Raw genomic sequence first — 23197 nt, forward strand, 5'->3', positions numbered from 1 at the left:
ATATGTGTGTCCTTAAAAGAATGTTGCCTCCAATTGGATAGTCCTTGTAATAGAATCCATAAATTTGAAGTTTTTATGATTTTATGAGATAATTTGATTAGGTGCACATTTTTTGTTTAATTAAAATCATTAAAATTTAAAACATTAAAAGTTTAAAATCTTCAATCGAGATTGTGGCCTCGTTTTTTCATTCAAGATACATATTTTTTGTTTATGTTAGCCTTTTTTTAATTAATTAAAAACATTAAAATTAAAAGCATTAAAAGCTTCAATCAAAATTTTGGGTCTTGTTCAACTCAAGGTTGTTCCTATATAGTTCCTATATGTGAGGACATACATTATGTATCTGGTAAACCTCTATAGTTTAGGGACTAACTTTCCAATCTATTGGAGATTCATTTTGTCTCTATATTTGTTAATTTTATACTTATTTTATACAATAATTGTCCATATGTAGGAACTCTACTGAAAATACCATGAGGCATGAAGAGCACGTTGGCCCGGTAGAGGTGTCTACTCTACCGGGTGTGATTAAGAGTGTGACGTCCTCTCTTGCATTTAATGCTTACCTACTAGAGTGTTAAGGACTGGCAAAACTTTAGGGTAATTCAACTAAAGCTACTTTATATTTTAGATAACAGTAAACTAACTAACGAAAAAATCAAAAAAAAATTTAGTTTTAATGAAAAAGATGTAATAAAGATGTAATAATTAGTACGTGAAAGGTAAAAAGGTAAAAGTATGATTTTTTTTTCTTTAAAAATAAACAGTAAGTATTTCATTAAAATTAAAAAAAAATAATAATACTAAGAAAATGGTTGTGGCAGTGGGTTTGGTTCAGTGGTGTTTAATATGGAGAGTTTTTGTGCGAGTCTAAGACTAAGACTGTAAGGTGAAGCAAGGCAATGTCCGAAGTGGGAGATCCAGCCATTAAGCTCTTCGGGAGGATTATTCCGCTCCCACAACTTCAGATTCACGATTTGTCCGCCGATAAAGAGTGTTTGGTGGCAGATACGGTACCAATCCAATCCACTCTCTAAGTCTCTCTGCTCTTTTCCTTTCTAATTTCTTCCTTTTTGCTGCTCCATGGAACTCTTTCAATTTTGTAGAAATTCACATTGAACTACTTGCTTCGTTTATCTTTTGAATTTGAGTAAGCTGTGTTCTTCCACTTGATATTTGTAATTGAAGTGTTAAATCAATGTTTCGAAATCTTACTGGATTTAGTTTACAACCAGATGGGGCAGTTTAATCTTATGCAGCTTCTCACTTATATGTATAATGTATAACAACTGAAAGGAGATTGGATGAGTTCCGAAGTTCGAATCCCCATCCCCGCTGAGAAAAATGAATTATAAAGCTCAACAGAAGAGCTTGAAGCCACATTTTGTTATTGTTTGTCATTCTTCGTTGGCTATTTTGAAAATCGTAATTTGACAATGTGTGAATTATAGTTGTGGCTTCACCTTCATTTTCTTCCTAATGGCAGTTCATTTGTTTTTAGCTTTTATTTCGAGTGATAAAAATTGAACTTATGGCTCACCTTTGATGCCAAATTCCCTGTTCTACATGCTGTGATAAGGAAAACTAATGAAAAGGGCTTGAAAACTTTGAGTTTTAATGATAAGGACAAAATAAAGGGTAAAGTGAATAGTACCAGGATTGACTTTTTAGTGTAAAAATGTGGTTTTTCGTTAAAGTGAACAGTACCGAGTGCTTTTCGTTAAAGTTCCCTTAATTATAAGCTACTGCTGCTGCAACTTGAGTGTCGTAACTCGTAAGCAATCAAAACTTTGAATTTTCAGGGTGAGTGTAGAGAAATGGAGGACCCTTCTGTAGAAAAATCCTGCACGCAAGATACATCTTCGGAACTAGATAATAGCAGAGAAAACAATCGCCAAGGCCTAATCCATGAGAATGAGGGTGAAGTTAATTGTGATCAAGGAGAAGACCAATGCGTGGATAGTGATACGAAAGGCATAGAAAAGTCTCTCAGAAAGCCAGACAAGGTTCTTCCTTGCCCTCGCTGCAAAAGCTTAGAAACAAAGTTTTGCTATTTCAATAATTACAGTGTTTACCAACCGAGACACTTTTGCAAGAGCTGCCAAAGATATTGGACTGCTGGGGGAACCATAAGAAATGTTCCTCTAGGTACTAGGCGGCGCAAGAATAAGCATTCATCTTCGCAGTATCATCAGGTAGTGGGACAACCGAATGCAGTACCAGTCACCCAGGGAGGCACCCTTAACGTTGTTGGCCAACAGCATCTTTCACCTTGTGGACTTCCAGCCTCTCCAAAGCCTGTCAATGAGATGAAGGAAGGCTTAAGTTCTGTCTCAGATGCGCTTTTAGTTGAATCTACAGAGACTGCCTCGAACCAGAAACACCAGATGAGAAATTCTGAGACTGGCTCTGCAGCTGACGGCGATGGTGGTTCCTTATCAGCCACTGCTTCACAGCACATTGCGTGTCTGACAAAAGAAATGAAGCAGGGTGGTCTGCCAGGATATGACAATGATTCTAGTCATATGTATACTATGCAATATTGCCCTGTTCCTCAATGGGCCAAGACTCCAAGTTGGGGCATAATGATGTTTGGATCTGATAGCAGTAATCCTAATCCTTCTCATGTAGGTCCTCTGCCTATGGTTACAGTTCCTAGTTTTTGTACTCCCACTTTCGCTTTCCCATTTGTGCCTTCCTTGTACTGGGGTTACATGCCAAGCTGGGACTCCAGAAAATGGAATTCTCAGCTGGTTGGATCTGCTGGCAGCTTGTCACTTTTGTCTTCCTCTGGCAACAGCGGATGTTCGGGCAATAGCTCGGCAACCTTGGGAAAATATGCAAGAGATGCAAATGTACATGAAGATGTAATAACAAAACAGTGCCTTTGGGTACCCAAGACTTTGAGAATTGATGACCCAGAAGAGGCTGCAAAGAGTTCTATATGGTCTACCTTGCGTATCAAACAGGATAAGAATGAACTTGTAGTTAGAGGTGGTATTTTTAAAGCTTTCCGAAAGAAATCAGATACTAAAACCCAAACATTAGATGCTGATCGAGTTTTACAGGCAAATCCAGCAGCCCTCTCTCGCTCTCAATCCTTCCAGGAGACCACGTAAAGTATCTCTTCAGTTCAACATGCAGAGCTTATGCATGAGGTTTGTCTACTAAAATCCTAATCTTTGTTGTTCGGTAAATTAGATTATGGAGGGAATGCGTATTCATCCAAGTTTATTTTGTTTTGACAAGACCGTGTAAAGGCTCTCATTCAGCTCGACATACACAGTTTAGAATGATATTCCAGTCTTTGTTATTCAGTGTAGTAGGGAGGGAGGGAATGTGTATCATGAGTAGATTATATAAGCTTAGTTTGTTTGAGGAGGAATAAGGCAGAAGCTAGTGGAGAGAATTTCCGGCATTTTTGTATAACATTTGATGCTGAGATAGGTGCCAAATTAGTTTGAGTTACACAAACCTTAAATTCTTAACATTTGATTCATAAAACTTTGTATTTGCATCTCAATTTGATCCGTGACCTCGCTGACAAATGAAACAAAATGATTCCACGGTGGGAGGACTCAGGAGTGAGCCTTGGTCCTCACTCCTCACCTGGTAGAAACAGTTGAGATCAGCATACCAACTCTTAATTTGTTTATTTTTCTTTGTTAAGAAATTTTGTATGTTGATTTCTCTCACACTTTAGGTATTTTTCCGAGCACCATTAGCATGTATTCATATTGCAACTCGACATCAATGCTTCCCCTTGGTGCTGCTCCATCACACCAGTAACGGTAAGATTATGCAGAAAATTCAGGACATGACAATACAACCTTCCTACTACCGGAGTTGGAGTCTTGAAAAAGGGATATATGTATATATATAAACGTTTGATTTATTCAATCCGTTAGCCAATAGATAAAGAATGGTGTGTGAGAAGCTAAAGGGGATGTATGAAAATCACTTTCCTAAAAAAAATCTCGACGGTATGAGGGGGAGTTTTATAAAATGTTACACCAAAACTGAAGGGCATAATAACATAATACTAGAAATAAAATAAAAAAATTAAGGCCTTATAGAGCTTATACATTTTCCATTTGGTATGGTACGTTACATAATACACAGAGTGTTCCCTAACTGATGGAAATATAGGAGGAGGAAGATGAAAGTCAGACTAGTTGGAGTCAGGGTGATGAAACGGGCGAGCCTTGACTACTACTCGGACAGTCTTCTCTTGCTGATTCCTGAACCTGCGCTGCAAACTGCAGATTCCAAAGAATGTCTTCAACTGAAGGCCTATCAGCTGCATCATTCGTAAGACATCTCACGCATATCTCCATCATTATCTTCAGCGATTCGTCCGAGCATTCCTTGTGCACTGCTGCATCCACAATGCTCCTCCGAGCTGTGTCATCAATCGTCAAACTTACTCGTACCTGTGTAAGAAACAACCAAAAACAAATTGCCGGTTTAGCTGGAGAAAGCAATTTTTGTTGGTTCAAGAACGATGTTTCACTTGTGTCGGAGATGAAATTAACTGGAAAAAGTTTGAGAGTGAAAGGAAAGAACAATTTGATTTAAAAGAAAACACTCACAAGGTCTTTCAAAACACCAACTTCATTTCGGAACATGATAGGTCTCCCCAGAATCATTTCTAGCAAGATTACTCCAATGTCATAAACGTCGTTCTTACACTCATGGTTAACCCTGCAAATGACAGTAATTAACAAAATCATCCGTGTGTGTGATTGTGCGAAAGGGTAACCGGGTCAGGCAATGCTGATGAAATACCCAAAATAAAAAAGCTTCTAACTGAAACAATTCATTAGAAAAGGCGGCCATATTAATGCATTTCAGTGAAGCTAGAGGGAGATTCAACGGCGAGGAACTTCGTTTAGAATGGTGTCATCGTTAATAATGATGATCAGCAACCGAACCAGACAGGCACTTATATGATGATTAACAGGAAGGCCAAGCTCGTATGCGTTTAAAGTTGAAAGGACATTCATTTGGAACAGAGAGAGTGCAGCTAATATCGATTTCTGTACAACTTTGGTATGTAGACATGCTATTACCTAGTATGAATGCTTCCTTTTGGTGCAGGAGAAGAAACTGCAGTCCCCACCTGACGGATTAAAAAGCAAAAGTTAACTCGGAGGACAATGTCGAGGGGGATTTTAACTCACCAAAGCTGTAATTTTTGTAGGCCTTACCGTTCCCCTGTTGTTTTCGGCTAAAAGAGGTAGGTTGTAATTGCTTATTTTCACGTGAAGATCGTGATCCAATAAGACATTTGTTATCTTGAGATTATTTGATTTTACACCAGGAACAATCCCTGTATGCAGAAACTGAACGCCCTTTGCAACTCCGATTGCAGCTACTATTCTCTGCGCCCAAGTAAATTTTCGTGCTGGAGGTCCTGCCAAACAAGTGTTACATGTGAGTATCCAATTTCTCCAAATGCAAAGATGTTACGAAGAGAAGTAATCAAAGAAGACGAGGAAATAAGTGAAGCATAATGGAAGACTCTCCATTGCCACATATATGCGTGCAATGCTGAGCAACTTAATAGGTTTCACCTAGAAACCTTCTGCTAAAAGATATGAAAGATAATGATAACATGTTGTTCGGCATTTCATGCATTTGATATTACAGTGTACTTTAATCTTTCTTTTTCTTGGTTTCACAAGAATTATGTAGCGTACGGGATATCATCTGATTCTGAAAGCACTTTCTACGAATAGAAGAACGATTCAGAGTAAGCGCATGTTCTTTATACCTTCATTGAAAGTGCTATTAACTGAAAATGCAACCATTAATCCTGGTTAGCAGGATAAGTACATGAAAAGTAACTTTACCAGAGATGAAGCCTCTTAGCGTTCCATTTGGAAAAAACTCGAATACAAGAAATATTCTACTGACGCCCGAATCATCAGGATTGTACTCCAAGCAATGTCCAAGAGCGCTAACCAAATGGCTATGTCTCAGTTTCGAAACCAGCTCAAGGAGGTGTGTATAGACCTGTGTAGCCTGCCTCTTTCTAATTTTCAAGCCTCTGATAGCAACAAGTGTTCCGTCGGGGAGCTTCCCTCTATACATCTGGCGCTATTGTTACGGAAAAACACAAATTTTAGGCTGAGAAATTTGCATTTAACTAGATCATACAGACTAAGAAATATTCATATCATTATCGCCAGGACAATTAACTACAAGAAAGAGATTGTACAATTCGAAGGCTTTTGTATTAGTGCAGTTCAATCGTAGACTTCCAATGAACTATTGCAAATTGCAAATTGAGAGAACATCGTATCGATGTCACGAAATCATGTTGAATACCTGTCCATGTGCACCTTCGCCAAGTAACGTTGAATCATCGAAGTCGTTGGTAGCTTCCTTGAGCTCCTCCAAAGCAAACGTTCGATAAGCAGGAAGGCTAGCTCCCAGCTTCATTGTTTCTGATATATATTCTGCAAATAATGGATTCTCAATTTCTCATACCGACAACTAAAAGGACAGAAATTTCGAACTTACTTGCATCCGAGAGTAGCTTGGCTGTGTTGACTGGTGAAGCTGAATCTCTAATCAACCTTGTTGGGGGACTTTTGACCGGCTGTTTGCTGTACAATAACCTCTTAACAGCCATGAAAGCCAGAACAACAACTGCAGCAGCACCCACAATTCCTCCCACGGCACTTGATGCAACGACTTGTTTGTTATCATGACGCCTCTTGATTTTTCCGTCACCAGAAGGTGGTAAGTCCACAGCCAGAGCTTCATTGTGGCACAAGTTAGAAGGCTGCTGCTGATCTACATTCGTCAAACAATTCCCGGAATACAGAACAACAGCCCTGTTGTTCTTCGAACCCCGGTTTTTGAGGCAAGTGGGCAAGTCCCCTGCCAAAAGATTTGATGACAAATTCACAAAAGCAAGCTCAACATTGCAAGACATGTTCTTGGAGAGCACGCCGGTGAATTTATTTCCGGCGACGTCAAGATAATTGATGGATGGCAGCGACAGCCACGACGGCGAAAAAGGCCCCACGAATTCATTGAGTGAAATGTCAAGCTTCTGGAGCTGAAAACCGCCTTGGAATCCGGTTTGGATTCCGACGCGAAACGTGTTGTTTCGGAGCACGAGGGTTACCAGCTTGTTCTTGGAAGGCAAGCTTGGAAAATGAGGCCCAAAATAGTTGGCTTCCAAATCAAGAAGTTGCATGTTTGTGAGGGCTGTGAGGTCGGGAACTTCGCCGGACAGGAAGTTGTGGGAGAGAGAGAGGACTCTGAGGGATTGCAGAGAGGCCAGAGAACTCGGGAGAGGGCCGTTGAGGAGATTGTGGTTCAAACTGAGAACGGCCAACGACGGAAGCGAACCCAGCGACGGCGGGAGTTGGCCTGTGAAGTTGTTGCGGTCGAGGATGAGAGTCTGGAGGTTGACGAGAGACGAAATATGGGAAGGTATGGCGCCGCTGAGGTAGTTGGAGTTGAGGTTGAGAATCTCGAGGGAAGATAAACGGGCGATGGAGGGAGGGAGTGGCCCCCAGAGTCGGAGTGAAACGAGAGAGAGGACTTTGAGGGTTGGGAAGGCGGCGGCGAGAGCGGAGAACAGAGAGTGGGTTGAGAAGTCCAGCGGCAGCGGAGGGAAGGCGGCTCCATCTCCGCCGCCAGAAATGTGGAGCTGGGTGACGTTGCCTTGGTGGCAAGAAATAGTGAGGGAAGGAGTTGGTTCAATGCTGCACAGAGAGTGTCTGTCAGTGGAATTGATTCGGGTTAGAGGTGGTGGGTGGTTGAGCAGCTGCTGGATTTTCAGAAGGCTCTCGGACTCTGACTGAGTAGCAGCTGAGTGGTGGACGGAGAGGAGGGAAAATGTCAACAGAAGAAGAAGAAGAAGATGTGAGTTCGCCATTGTTACAGTTTACAACAACTGAGCAGTTGAGTGAGATCTTCCTTCTTCAACTCAGGCTCTGACCGGATTTGCTAGCAAATAAGATCACATGTTAAGTTGCATCGAACTAACTTGGTCTTTTCTTACTATTCAGATTATAATATAATCTTAACTACTTTGTGAGCCAGCTATTCAAACTTGAGTACAGAAACGAGAACGTTTGCATGTACTTGAAACCTCCACTTGAACCAATTTAGCTAAATCTTGTTTGCTAAGCAATTAATCAAAGCCCTGCATGGAATCTTCATCATATTGGCCAGGGGTAGATCAATAATGATAATTCGTCATTTAGTATTACGGTCTAATGATATTTTTCTTTATTTATAAGTGAGAGATTTTAAATTTGATTCTCGTCAAAAGTGAATCTGAACCACATAATATCGTTTGTTTAAAAATAATAAATAATAATTTTGAAAAACTTGTTCACAGTATCAATTCTTTTCAATAATATTGTATTGAGTGATATGAAAATAATTAGTTAAAATTTGAACATTTGTAAAATTTAAATCTAACAACTAAAAACCTATTAAAATTACAAAAAGTAATCGTAAAATTTGTAATGGTGCAAGGAAGTTGTGAAACTCTTTTTAAACATCACCAATTTCATTAAAAGAAACTAAAAGTAGTGGACTAGGACTTCAATAATATTTAGCACTCAATGTTTTAATCATTAAATTTAATTTTTATAAATTTTTAATCTTAATTATTTATTTTTCGTATTCTCGATACCAATAATAAAAGTTGTGACCCACGAGGCAAGGGTCAAAGCAAAGGACAAGGATTGTCTGCCCCCACTTTCGGTGTTCTTTCTGTGCCCTCTTGTTTGTATGGTAATTGTTAAGTCATGTTAACATTTTATATTACTATTCATTTTTATCTTATTATATATATATATAAATAATATAAAATGTTGACGTGGCTTAAGCGTGATCACACAAAACAGAAGGACACTGAAAGTAGAGGGTAGACAACCCTTGTCCCAAAGCAAAAGAGATTATACTATAAATCCTCTGTGTAAGCGTGTACCGAAGACAAGTGCAAATAATAAATTAGATCAGATAAGTATCAGATCTGCATTTGTTTTTTTCACATCACAAGCTGACACATCATTCCATTACCAAAAGGACACTTTGGACTGTTGTGGTTGAGTTTTTTGTCTTCTAATCATTACAAGTTTACTACAAGTCGTATGTAAAATTGAGTATATGCAAAAAAAATGAATCCGAATTATCCAGATTCTCTTTATAAAGATTCTAAAAATTCGTGAATTGTATTTATTTATTGTGCAGTTATAAATTATTTTAAATATTTTTATTTAAAATTAAATACAAACAATACCTGATAAAAACTGACCGCACAATATATAATGAATGAATATGATTTACGGATTTTCAGTATCTTCACCAAAGGAATCCGAAGAGGATCTTGTTTGTGAAAAAATTGCTAAAATTAAACAACTTGAGATGTAGCATTACAGCAAGACCCTTTTTCCTTCATCATTAATTTTCAATTTTCTTACATATTAAACAAAACAAAAGCTAGAGAGAAAAATTAGGTTTCGCTTAATTGTCCAATTTTTATCTTTAATAGTTTAGGAGTACTGAGTAGTTCAAAAAACCATTGACGAAAATTGTATTTACAAAATCAAATGATGAAAATTGAACCTAACGATGAAAATTGTTTAAAATTCGGATTACTTGGTGGACTGAACTACCAAGGACATCCACATATTTGTCATCTCTAATAGTTCCTCAAATTTAAAAAAAATAAATAAATAACAGACCAAGTATTTTCGAAGTAACTTGTTAAGCAATGAATGAGAGAGAGATGTTCACTTTTTTTTATATTATTAATTTCACATAGGATGCACTTTTTGAAGTATTATTTGTTGCGACTCGGCTTCTCTGTCTTTCCAGTTCTCATACATTTTTATCCTTTCTTATTTTGTACTGTCATGATTAAACCATGTTAATATTTTATATTTATTTTTTTTATAAGGATAATAAGATAAAAAGTAATAGTAATATAAAATATTGACATGACTTAAGCATGACTGTACAAATAGAAGGAGATGAGAATGTATGAGAGCTGGGAGGGCAAAGAAGCCAGGTCCTATTTGTTGTGGGGTGAACACCGTTTGAGGATCGGGCAGAAAGTGACACATGTGCATTGCAGTGGGCTCTCAACTTCTGACTTCTATGTCTCTGTCGTTCACGGAATTCTCATTCTGCTCTCCTAAATACACCATTTATCAACTCTAAAACAGCACAAATGAAAGAAAAAAGATAGATGGAGAAAAAGATAAGCAAAATGAGAAAAGATGTTATAATTTTATCTCGGAGAATAAACCTTTTATTTTTATATACTACATAAAAACCACACATGTCATTTAGTACTACAATTTAGTAATATTTTTTTTTACTTGTAAGTAAGAAATCTTAGGTTCGATTATCGCCAAAGGTAAATTTGAACTACATTATTACTAGCATAATGTGAGGCTTAACCCCCCCTCCACTCTTCCACCCCCTTAGTCTTAGTGTAGATATCTGTAAATTTAAAATTGGCATAGCAATTTTTGTTTGAACTTAAGCCTCACAATGGGCTAGCGATAATGTAATTCAAATTCATTTTTGATGAGAATTGAACTTATGACATCTTACTTACAAGTGAAAAGAAATCTCATATTTGAATGTTAGAAGTAACTAATTTAGTCTCCCTAACATTACTCTTAACTATAATTAAACAGAAAAAGCAATACATAGTCCAAGACCTCCAACCTAAGAGTGATATGATGCCAAATGGCATCATGTTGATTGGACACATGTCAGTTGATTGCACCAGATTAGTTGAGTTGTTGGGTTTGTTTGCTTAATTAGTTGTATTAGTTACCATAAATAAGGGTTGAAAGATGAATGGGTTGCGTTGTAATGGTTGTTAATCAGTCATAGACTATTTACTGTACACTGAGTGAAAGTTGAAGCGTGAGTTCCTATCAAATAAGCTCATACCTAAAACCGTCTAGTTACAAGCAAAGAAAAATATTACTGAATTATTACTAAGTGGCTTTTTAAAAAATAAATTTTACAAGAAAAATCATTGTCAATAACGAGTTTGGAGTCTCCTATGTCAAAAACCCGTCTTTACAAACTTTAGGGGATCACATGGAGCAAGTGCTTTAAGGGAAATCATATTCTCACCAATATTAGGAGTCTCAACAACAATGGGGAGCCAGAGAATTTTGAATCATAACAACAGATCCACCAAAATTAATCTTCGAGTAAATTTTCAGCAAGAGGTTTCATGCTATAATAATAATAATAATAATAACAACGCAAGGGTTATAAGAAAAGGAATAAGTGATTTTCACGCTCACAGTTTCTCCGTTTATGCAATTTTTTCCAATTAGTTTGTTGATTGAATGAAATAATGAGAGATTCAACAGACCAAAACAAACAAAATGAGAGCACGTAAGGAAAATGGAAATGCGAAAACTACTGAAAAAATTTAGTACCTAATGTCGATATATAGTTCAAATCAGTCATTTTCTAGATAGCAAATCGACGTTAAAAGTGGTTATTCTCGTGGCCAAATGCAAACAAACAAACTTTTTTGTTTGTTATCCAGACAACCTCACATCTTACAGTCACGGGTGATCCTACCAATATTCAGTGCACGATTTATTTATAATTACAGTGGGTGTAGCTAAATCTAAAGAATGATTGATGCCAAAAATTATGAAGCTTATTCTGTCCCTAGTGATTGAATCAATACATACACCCACTTACACTTTTAACACATGCTTTGTCTTCAAAGGCAAAAAAGAAATTTGGAAATAGGCTAAATTGGATTAATAGTCTCGTGGTAATAGGATAATCGGAAAATAGCTCCCGTGATGAAAAAAATTCGGATTTAAACCCTTGTGAAGAAGTCTGTTAGGATTCAAGCCCAAAAAATATGAATTTTTTCATCACGGACTTCACCACAAGGGCTATCTTTTGATTACCCCTATCACTACGGGAACCATTAATCCACTTTAGCCGTGGAAATATTCCAAGACAAAACCCCAAAAGAATGTTTTATTTCTGTAACACAAGAAAAGAATAAAAGCAGAGGTGTTTGAACATATAGTACAGAGCAGCCATCTCTTTCCAGACAAGTTTTGTAGGTTTCCCTTGCTTAACTCAACCACCTGCATAAACAAAATCTCATTCACTAGAGGTTTAAACCAAGACTCACAACAATCAGTGTAAAACGTCCAAGTTTATGTACTGTATCTTTTGCCTCCAGTAATCTGTATATCTAGCACTCCATCACCTTCAGCCCTCTAAATACATGCCTACAGTAAGTCCATTAAAAAGCCAAATGTGACGTGTTCGTGAAAGTACATAAATGAATACCAAATGTTTATTTTATTATACCATATGTAACGTCCTCTAATTTATTAAACCAAATGTTTATTTTACTTTTGTAAAATTCAAAATAAATAGAATGAAAAAGCTCAAATTTAATCTTGTGACTCGAACCTCTTCAAGAGAAAACGAGACGTTAAAAACACATTATGGCAGGAGAAAAGGGGGGTGAGGGGAACAAGGGACCCCAGATGCAAGACTACGTGCTCTTGACTGCTTGAGCTACAACGTTCATCATTAATATTCGTTAGTAATGATTGATCATTGTATTGAAACTAGAATAATACTTGAAGCAGCAAGAGATTTCCAATGTCGCAATCATTTTAATGAATAAAGGAGGAGGGGGAGGGCGTCAGGTAGTCGACAGCCGGCACTCCATGATCACGTCGAATCCTTATGAAAATGAATCCAGAACAAAATCGCGCTAAAGCTAGGGCGTCACCCGTAAGTGGCGCGCTGTGTGGCCCGAGCACAGTGATAAGTGAGCAAGGGTCGCTGTATCTCCATCGGCACCCGGATGCAGTGTTAAATGAGCAAGGGGGCCATAGAAACTTCTTTTCGAACGACTCCACTCAAAGTTGTTTGGGAGCATATGCTCCTATCAACTTTACCCGGGACACACAAAAGAAGTACTTTGATCCTATTAGACGGGGGAGGGTGAAGAAGCTAGGACAGAAGGGTAGAGTTCAAGAGAGCAAAATGCGTTTAGGAACGTGGAATATAGGAACCTTAACGGGAAAATCTATGGAAGTAGTGGAAGTTATGGTGAGGAGAAGGATAAATATTATGTGCCTACAAGAAACTAAGTGGGTTGGTAGTAAGGCAAAGGATCTAGAAAACTCAGGGTTTAAACTTTGGTATTCGGGCACAAATAGAACGAGAAACGGTGTTGGCATCATCGTGGACAAGACCTTGGTACAAGATGTTGTAGATGTCAAGAGGGTAGGAGATAGAATCATGGCAATCAAGATTGTAATAGGACAAGAACTTATCAATGTGATTAGTGCGTACGCACCTCAAGTAGGGTTGGATACGAGTCCGAAGGAGAAATTTTGGGAAGATCTTGGAGACTTGGTGCAAGGAATTGCTCAGACGGAGAAGTTATTTATAGGAGGAGATTTAAATGGACACGTGGGCAGGGAGACAGGCAACTATGGAGGTTTTCATGGTGGCCATGGTTTTGGGGAGAGAAACGAGGATGGGGAAGCTATCTTGGATTTTGCAATGGCATATGATCTCTTCTTAGCCAACACTTTCTTTAAGAAGAGAGAAGAACATGTGATCACCTACAAGAGCGGGTCGTCAAAAACACAAATAGATTTTCTTCTAATGAGGAAAGGGGATCGTATAACTTGTAAGGATTGCAAAGTTATACCAGGAGAGAGCGTGGCTAATCAACATCGCTTGTTGGTGATGGATGTACATATCAAAAGAGTAAGACAAAAGAACAAGACTTGGAAGTGCCCAAGGACTAGATGGTGGAATCTAAAAGAAGAAAAACAAGCCATTTTCAAAGAGAAGGTAATCACCCAATGTGTGTGGGATAGAGAGGGGGAAGCTAGCCAAATGTGGGATTCCATGGCTAGTTGTATCCGAAAAGTAGCAAAACAGGTATTAGGAGAGTCCAAGGGCTTTGCCCCACACCAAAAGGAATCTTGGTGGTGGAATGAGGAGGTACAAACAAAGGTGAAGGCTAAGAAGGAATGTTGTAAAGCCTTATACAAGGAGAGGACCGATGAAAATGGTGAAAGGTATAGAAAAGCGAAGCAAGAGGCGAAGAAAGCTGTCAGAGAAGCTAAGTTAGCGGCTTACGACGATATGTATAAACGACTAGATACCAAAGAAGGAGAGTTTGATATCTATAAACTATCTAGAGCAAGGGAAAAGAAGACAAGGGACCTAAACCAAGTGAGGTGCATCAAGGATGAGGATGGAAAGGTTCTTGCTACAGAGAACGCGGTTAAAGACAGATGGAGAGGTTATTTTTATAATCTTTTCAATGAAGGACATGAAATGAGTGCTTCTTTAGGGGAGTTGAGTAACTCAGAAGAGTGTAGAAACTACTCTTTTTATCGTCGAATCCGGAAGGAATAAGTGATTGTAGCTTTGAAGAAGATGAAGCATAAAAAAGCAATAGGCCCAGACGATATACCAATCGAAGTGTGGAAACTTTTGGGAGAGACAGGTATAACATGGCTCACTGACCTTTTCAATAGGATTTTGAAAACGAAGAAGATGCCAAATGAGTGGCGAACGAGCACTTTGGTGCCTATCTACAAGAATAAGGGCGACGTACAAAATTGCATGAACTATAGGGGTATTAAGCTAATGAGTCATACAATGAAGCTCTGGGAGAGAGTCATTGAGCATAGATTGAGGCAAGAGACACGGGTTTCGGACAACCAATTCGGGTTCATGCCAGGGCGCTCAACCATGGAGGCAATCTATCTCTTACGAAGATTGATGGAAAGATATAGAGATGGGAAAAAGGATTTACACATGGTCTTTATAGATTTGGAAAAAGCGTATGATAGGGTCCCAAGAGACATTCTTAGGAGGATTTTAGAGAAGAAAGGAGTACGAGTAGCATATATCCAAGCTATAAAGGATATGTATGAAGGAGCAAAGACTGCCGTAAGAACTCATGAAGGACAAACCGAAAGCTTTCCCATAACTGTAGGATTACATCAAGGCTCATCCTTAAGTCCTTACCTTTTTGCGTTGGTAATGGATGAGTTAACAGGACATATTCAAGATGATATTCCTTGGTGTATACTTTTCGCAGACGATATAGTGTTGATAGATGAAACTCAGGAAGGGGTAAATGCAAAGCTTAACCTTTGGAGAGAAGTGTTGGAATCTAAAGGTCTTCGCCTAAGCCGATCAAAGACAGAATATATGGAGTGTAAGTTCAGTGCAAATGGAGGCCAAAACGAGTTAGGGGTGAGGATTGGAGATCAAGAAATACCAAAGAGCGACCGTTTTCGTTACCTAGGATCTATCTTGCAAAAGAACGGAGAATTAGATGGAGATCTCAACCATAGAATACAAGCTGGATGGATGAAGTGGAAGAGTGCATCCGGCGTGTTGTGTGACCGTCGTATGCCACTGAAGCTCAAGGGAAAATTTTATAGGACGGCAATAAGGCCAGCGATGCTGTATGGCACAGAATGTTGGGCGGTGAAACATCAACACGTACACAAAATGGGTGTAGCGGAGATGAGGATGCTTCGTTGGATGTGTGGGCACACGAGAAAGGATAAGATTAGGAATGAGGATATCCGGGGTAAAGTAGGAGTAGCCGAAATTGAAGGAAAGATGAGAGAAAATCGGTTACGGTGGTTTGGACATGTGCAAAGAAGGCCTACTGACGCTCCGATTAGAAGATGCGACTATGGGACAGAGGTTCAGGGCCGAAGGGGTAGAGGAAGACCTAGGAAAACTTTGGAAGAGACTCTAAGAAAAGACTTAGAGTACTTGGATCTAACGAAGGACATGACACATGATCGAGCACAATGGCGTTCTAAGATTCATATAGCCGATCCCACTCAGTGACTTGGACTTTCCAAGTCTCCAACCGAGAAGTTTTCCTCACTCGGGAAATTAAGGGAACACTACCCCAACCTACATGCTCCACTCAGAAAGCTTCAACATACAAGCTTCAACAAAAGAAAATTCAAAGAACTTAGCGAAGAAGGCTTTGGTGTATTTAACACAATACGTTGAAATGAAGGAAAGCTTATTTATTGATATCCCCGATAAGCTACAAATATGTACATATACATGAGTCAAAATAAACATACAAGAGGGAGCCTTCACAAAGGTTGCTTAGGAGAAGTCTCAGCAGTCGGTAGAGCCCCAGAAAGAGAAGGCACCGGAGGGGGATCATTTGGAGCCTCAGTACTGGACAGAACCCTAGAAGGAGGAGGCATCAGAGGTTGATCATTTGGAGCTTCATTACGTGGTACAGCCCCAGAAGACGAAGGCAATAAATGCCTTTGGAACAAACCCACAAATCTCTGATGATCAAGTAAAACCTGACCATCAGTTTCCTTCATCTGGTCAAGCTTCATCTTCATGTTTGTAGCATAGTCATGTGCGAGCCGGTGCAACTGTTTATTCTCATGCTTGAGCCCTCTAATCTCCTGTTTGAGACTCATCACTTCAGCCGCCAATGATTCAACTTGGCGGGTTCGAGCAAATAGGCGTTGGGCCATATTAGACACAGAACCTGCACACTGAACACTGAGAGCCAGCGAATCCTTAACAGCTAACTCATCAGACCGTTTGGAAAGTAGTCTGTTATCTTTGGGAGTGAGAAGGTTCCTGGCCACCACAGCAGCGGTCATATCATTCTTCATCACGGAATCTCCAACGGTAAGAGGACCAGTAGGGGAGACGAAGGATGGGCGCCATATGTTGTCTGGAGAAGGTGGGGCTGCCTCTTCAACAAGGTTCAAGTCAAAACGACGGTCGGAGGGGCCAAACATTTTCAAAGGTGTTGAAGAGAGAAGAGGTCGGACAAATCAAGATCTTAGAAGTGCAAGAATGAAGCTTCTACTGGTGGAGATTCAAGTGTGCTTTGGAACTTAATGCCAGCCCCTATAAAAATCTGCACTCGACGGAGCTTCAGAAATCGAAGAGGCGCCTGCTCAGAAATCGAAGAGGCGTTTGCTTTCTCAAAAGCTGGGCTGCTTAGAGATCACGAGGGTTGATCTCAGAAATCGAAGAGGCGTTTGCTTTCTCAAAAGTTGGGCTGCTCAAAGACCACGAAGGCCGATCTCAGAAATCGAAGAGGCGCTCGCTTTCTCAAAAGCTGGGCTCCCCAGAGACCACGAGGGCCGATCTCAGAAATCGAAGAGGCACCTACTTTTCCAGCCTTGTCAGCACCTGTCACACGCACACTCAGCTTTGCGGAAATTATGGGCATTCTGTCAAAGACTTCTAGGGAGGTAGAAAACACATGAATCTTACTGTTCAATCACCCACTTCCCACACGCAACAATAGCTCATGGGTACCACAGATAACTTTGCCAAAGTTCTCTGCCAAAGTTGAGCACGTGAAGCTTGCAGCTCCCACTACATCGCTCTGACCAAGAAGGGTAAAAGAATAGCAAAGAAACAGCACTAACAAAGTTTAGACCCATAAATTTTGAAGGTCTAGCTACCATATTATTACCCACAAGGGTAAAGGAACAGTACCACTGCTGGATAATTGGAAAGTCCCTAAGTGTCAACCTCTATGCTTCGTGGCAAGGTAGACTAGCAAACATGCCCAACCTTTACTCACATTCGAGAAAACACTCCCAATAAGATTGCTTGCTCCAAAATCGAAGAGGCACCGTCCTCCGAATCTCGAGAGCCAGACTCCCAACATGACTACTTTCTTAAAAATCGATGAGAGGGTAAAGGAACAGTACCATTGCTGGATAATTGGAAAGTCCCTGTGTGTCAACCTCTGTGCTTCGTGGCAAGGTAGACTAGCAAACATGCCCAACCTTTACTCACATTCGAGAAAACACTCCCAACAAGATTGCTTGCTCCAAAATCGAAGAGGCACCGCCCTCCGAATCTCGAGAGCTAGACTCCTAACATGATTACTTTCTCAAAAATCGAAGAGAGACTGCTCCCCGAATCTCGAGAGCCAGACCCCCAGCATGATTGCTTTCTCAAAAACCGATGAGGCATCGTTCTCCGAATCAATCGAAGAGGCGCTCGCTTTCTCAAAAGCTGGGCTGCTCAGAGACCACGAGGGCCGATCCCAGAAACCGAAGAGGCACCTACTTTTCTAGCCTTGTCAGCACCTGTCACACGCACACTCAGCTTTGCAGAAATTATGGGCATTCTGTCGAAGACTTCTGGGGAAGTAGAAAACACATGAATCTTACTGTTCAATCACCCACTTCCCACACGCAACAATAGCTCATGGGTACCACAGATAACTTTGCCAAAGTTCTCTGCCAAAGTTGAGCACGTGAAGCTTGCAGCTCCCACTACATCGCTCTGACCAAGAAAGGTAAAAGAATAGCAAAGAAACAGCACTAACAAAGGTTAGACACATAAATTTTGAAGGTCTAGCTACCATATTATTACCCACAAGGGTAAAGGAACAGTACCACTGCTGGATAATTGGAAAGTCCCTGTGTGTCAACCTCTGTGCTTCGTGGCAAGGTAGACTAGCAAACATGCCCAACCTTTACTCACATTCGAGAAAACACTCCCAACAAGATTGCTTGCTCCAAAATCGAAGAGGCACCGTCTTCCGAATCTCGAGAGCCAGACTCCCAACATGACTACTTTCTTAAAAATCGAAGAGAGGGTAAAGGAACAGTACCATTGCTGGATAATTGGAAAGTCCCTGTGTGTCAACCTTTGTGCTTCGTGGCAAGGTAGACTAGCAAACATGCCCAACCTTTACTCACATTCGAGACAACACTCCCAACAAGATTGCTTGCTCCAAAATCGAAGAGGCACCGCCCTCCGAATCTCGAGAGCCAGACTCCCAACATGATTACTTCCTCAAAAATCGAAGAGACACTGCTCTCCGAATCTCGAGAGTCAGACCCTCAGCATGATTGCTTTCTCAAAAATCGAAGAGGCATCGTTCTCCGAATCTCGAGAGCCAGATACCACAGACCACTTTTTCAAAGTGCTCTGACAGAGTTAAAACATGTGAAACTGGCAGCTCCCACTACCGTGCTATGACCAAGCAGGGTAAAGGAATAGCATTACTACTTGTTGTTAGGGAGGCTCCTATATATGCCGACCTCCATCCCCAATGGACAGGCAGACCTGCAAAAATGCTCAACCCTTCATCATATCTGAGAGGGCACTCCCAACGAAGCCTTTCGAAATATTCAGCTTTCTTTCCTCCCGATAATACCTCTGCAAACAAGCTATACTAGAGCAAGAATATCTCATATCATCAGGGTTAAAAGCAAGAGTATCCCATATCATGCTTTTTCCCTGTCTTTTCTTTTGGCCTTGTTTTTACCTGCAAGACAAGGAGAAAGAGAGCAATCAGTCAGCACTTGGAATCAAGCTCCCAGCCAGGAACTGACTGCCTGGAACCCCTTACCTGATTACTTACCTGGCATTGCTCTCGAGTACTCATCTTCAACATCTTATGTTTCCAGGGAAGATTCCGCATCTGCTTGAGGAACAGATAGGGCAAGTGCGAAGGATACAAGGAAGCATGTGGAGACAAGCGTAACAGCACACGTGCCGATACATCCATTACTCTGTCAAAAGCAAAAGTATCCCATATCAGCAGGGTAGAACGTACTCTAGATTTGATGGACTTGTTTTGACCCTCAAATTCTTCAGTCGGCCTTATACTCTGGAGGAAACCAGAAAACCCTCCAGCTCAGTTCAAGAATAAGCCTGTGGAAAGTTACTTCTTCAAAAGCAAAAGTATCTCATATCATCTCTTCTCAGTTTTCTTCTCTTTATCCTTCATGCTGCTGCAAGATGGGGAGAAGGTGAACAATCAGTCGGAGCTCTGATTGCTTACCTTGTCTGTCACCTCTTTCAGCAGACTCCCTAGCTCGGCGACTTGGGGGACTCCTACTACATGGTTTGTATCGCGCTTGACCAAGCCTGAAACTACAAGTAAGGTTCAAGTGAAATTGATACATTACCTTGTGCATCTCCACCAGTTAAAGATACCACCCCTGGATGGAGGAAGAGTACTTCCAGAGAAGATGCCACATCTACCTATGAGACAGATAAGGCAAGTCAAGACGACACCACACTCCGATACTTAGAAGTTTCGTGATTACGAGATCATTCTTCCACAATATTTCCTAATGTCATTTGTACTAAATCATTCACTTGTACTCACTAAAGGAGAGCTTGAACCTATGTACTTGTGTAAACCCTTCACAATTAATGAGAACTCTTCTATTCCGTGGACGTAGCCAATCTGGGTGAACCACGTACATCTTGTGTTTGCTTTCCTATCTCTATCCATTTATATACTTATCCACACTAATGACCGGAGCAATCTAGCGAAGATCACAAAAAGCGACCGTTTTCGCTACCTAGGATCTATCTTGCAAGAGAACGGAGAATTAGATGGAGATTTCAACCATAAAATACGAGCTGGATGGAAAGAGTGCATCCGGGGTGTTGTGTGACCGTCGTAGGCCACTGAAGCTCAAGGGAAAATTTTATAGGACGGCAATAAGGCCAGCGATGTTGTATGGCACAGAATGTTGGGTGGTGAAACATCAACACGTACACAAAATGGGTGTAGCGGAGATGAGGAGGCTTCGTGGGATGTGTGGGCACACGAGAAAGGATAAGATTGGGAATGAGGATATCCGAGGTAAAGTAGGAGTAGCCGAAATTGTAGGAAAGATGAGAGAAAATCGGCTCCGGTGATTTGGACATGTGCAAAGAAGGCCGACTGACGCTCCGGTTCGAAGATTGTGACTATGGGACAGAGGTTCAGGGCCGAAGGGGTAGAGGAAGACCTAGGAAAACTTTGGAAGAGACTCTAAGAAAAGACTTAGAGTACTTGGATCTAACGGAGGACATGACACAAAATCGAGCGAAATGGGGTTCTAGGATTCATATAGCCGACCCCACTTAGTGGGAAAAGGCTTTGTTGTTGTTGTTGTTGTTGTATACATTGAAACTAGCATAATATACACCTTGATGTACTGTTGAAACTCAACCCAACGTGCTAATCTATGAATTTTCTTCTAGAAGATATGGAAAGACAATATCTTTGTACGTTTGCCTATCAGGAATTACTCCCTTAGTCACCATGTAGTCATGCAATGCAACGACTTCTTCCGGGCTGCAATTCTTGTTCAAATTGGTAATGAGAGTGGTGTATGTTACAAAATCCGGAACCATGCCCCTTGAAATCATTACCTTCATTAGTCCTTGTGCTTGTTGAATACACCCAAACTTGCACAAAAAGTTGATCAATATATTGTAGGTGACGATATTGAATGAAATTCCACTCTCTTCCATTTCTCGAACCAAAACAAACGCCTGATCAATCATCCCGCTGATGAAATACCCGTTTATCATTGTGTTATAGGTTACAATGTCAAGAACATCCATCCTCTGTAACGAATCCATCAAAAGTTTTGCAATATCCACGATGCCTTTTTGCATAACCCATTTATAACAGAATTGTATATCACCAAATTAGGTTTTTTCTTCCCCTCTATCAGTTTTTCATAAATCTGAACAGCACTTCCTATGCTCCCTTCTTTGCAGTGCCCATCAATCAAAGTGCCATAGGTGACAGTGTCAGGAAGTAAACCACGAACAAACATGCTGCCCATCAATTGCTTGGCCGCTCTCAAATTGTTGCTTTTGCACATATAATCGATCAGGATATTGTGGGAGAAAACATCCTCGACAAGGTTCTTCTCAAGGATGTGGTTATGAAATCTAACCGCTTCCGTCACAAGCCCACTTCTAGAGAGCCCCTTGATGAGGATTGAGTAGGTGAACTGATCAGGACATATATGCCTATCAATCATGTCAGACAATAAGGAAAGAGCTTCCTCAGTATCTCCTTCTATGTAAAGCCGATGGATAATAGAATTGTAAACAACAGGATCAGGGGTCAAACCCCTTTCCACCATTTCATCGCACCATAAGTCCTCAAATTGGCCTCAACACCTGCCTCGGTCATTTCACCACGAATTTCTTCTGCAACCGATAAACCACCGATTTTGCAAAACCCGTTAATGATACAGTTGTAAGTAACTGAATTGGGCGTAACACAGTCCTCCGACATTGCTTCTGTTAACTTGCACTCCTTACAAAGAGCATACATAACCAAATTGAAAGTATTAACATTTTCAACATAACCATATGAAAGCATTTCCATATACATCTTCCAAAACCTATCAATCTCATTCAACTTAATCACATGGTTAAGAAAGTTATTCCAAGCGTGAATCGAAACCCAACAACCATCCAATCTCAGCTTCTTGATCACCTCATAAGCACCATCCGTGGCCCCGAACTGAGTACAAGCCCTAACAAGTGCATCAAACACCGCAGGGCTTGAACAACCACAACCTTCATCATAGCTAGTAACCAACCCTTCCAAAACAACCAATGGGTGCAAACCCTCTTCCCCCATTAGACTCTCCATAAGAGACAGGGCATCATCGTACCTCCTAGAATCGATCAAAACATGAATTAAAGTCCAAGAAGATTCCAAAAATTGAGGACAACAACTCTGGTTCCTCCGAGCCCAGTTGTAAAACTCTAAAGCCAACTGCGGCGAGTTCCGAAACTCGCGAACAACACGGCCGACTAATGAACTGGTTAGAGTGGGGGATATCTGGTCTAAGAACTTCCATCTCCTCTGTCGAAGATTAACACAAATTGCTTTGAAGACAATGTTGTCGGAGTTTGGGGGTGAGAATTGCTTACTCGCGTGAAGACCGCGGCAAATAAGACGGGTTGTTTTGTGGGGAGAGAAGAAGCTTGGAACCCAGTTCATCAAATAGCACCGCAGTTTGTGGAACAAATCTTCGAACCCCAAATCCAATGCATCGTTACGCTTCACTGAGATACTGCGACGAATAGCGAGGGGCCGCAAAGCTTCTACTACTACGGGGAAAAACACCTTAGATGTTACTCACTCTTGGGCTTTCCGCAGTAGTCCAAATAAGAGTGCAACTTGGGTCGGTTCAAGACGAACCAAAGGAGTTTGGTGCGGTACGAACGGGTTGAACTGACCCGCTATCCAAATCTCAATGTTCAAAGTGAGAGTATAGAGGGGAATGCATATTGGGATGCAAATTTTGTAGGCAGTTAAATTGGCGGAACTCCCACCTACAAAATAAAAAACACCACCCATGAA

General features: G+C 40.5%; 2 protein-coding genes and 1 pseudogene across 3 annotated transcripts; 1 reads left to right on the forward strand and 2 right to left on the reverse strand.

Moving 5' to 3' along the window:
* Nucleotides 1-810: 810 nt before the first annotated feature.
* Nucleotides 811-3526, forward strand: LOC114825965 (cyclic dof factor 1-like). Of its 2 annotated transcripts, none has more exons than XM_029105318.2 (2): nt 811-1016; nt 1806-3526. In XM_029105318.2, the coding sequence occupies exons 1-2, from the start codon at nt 906-908 to the stop codon at nt 3120-3122; spliced, it is 1428 nt and encodes a 475-aa protein (XP_028961151.1). In that variant the 5' UTR covers nt 811-905; the 3' UTR covers nt 3123-3526. The 2 variants fall into 2 exon arrangements, with proteins under 2 accessions (XP_028961151.1, XP_070680627.1); XM_070824526.1 differs by lacking the exon at nt 811-1016 and adding an exon at nt 1467-1574 and having other exon boundaries at nt 1730-3526.
* Nucleotides 3527-3950: 424 nt separating this feature from the next.
* On the reverse strand, nt 3951-8500 carry LOC103439679 (probable inactive leucine-rich repeat receptor-like protein kinase At3g03770). The gene is made up of 7 exons (XM_008378256.4): nt 6532-8500; nt 6337-6467; nt 5859-6105; nt 5214-5419; nt 5076-5125; nt 4596-4707; nt 3951-4436 (listed from the first exon to the last, which is right to left on the reverse strand). Exons 1-7 carry the CDS (start codon nt 7901-7903, stop codon nt 4185-4187), a joined length of 2370 nt encoding a protein of 789 aa, XP_008376478.3. The 5' UTR covers nt 7904-8500; the 3' UTR covers nt 3951-4184.
* Nucleotides 8501-20925: 12425 nt separating this feature from the next.
* Nucleotides 20926-23088, reverse strand: LOC103426313 (pentatricopeptide repeat-containing protein At1g11710, mitochondrial-like; annotated as a pseudogene).
* Nucleotides 23089-23197: the final 109 nt, after the last annotated feature.

The sequence above is a fragment of the Malus domestica genome, chromosome 07 (assembly GCF_042453785.1).
Source record: "Malus domestica chromosome 07, GDT2T_hap1".
NCBI classification, from domain to species: Eukaryota; Viridiplantae; Streptophyta; class Magnoliopsida; order Rosales; family Rosaceae; genus Malus; species Malus domestica.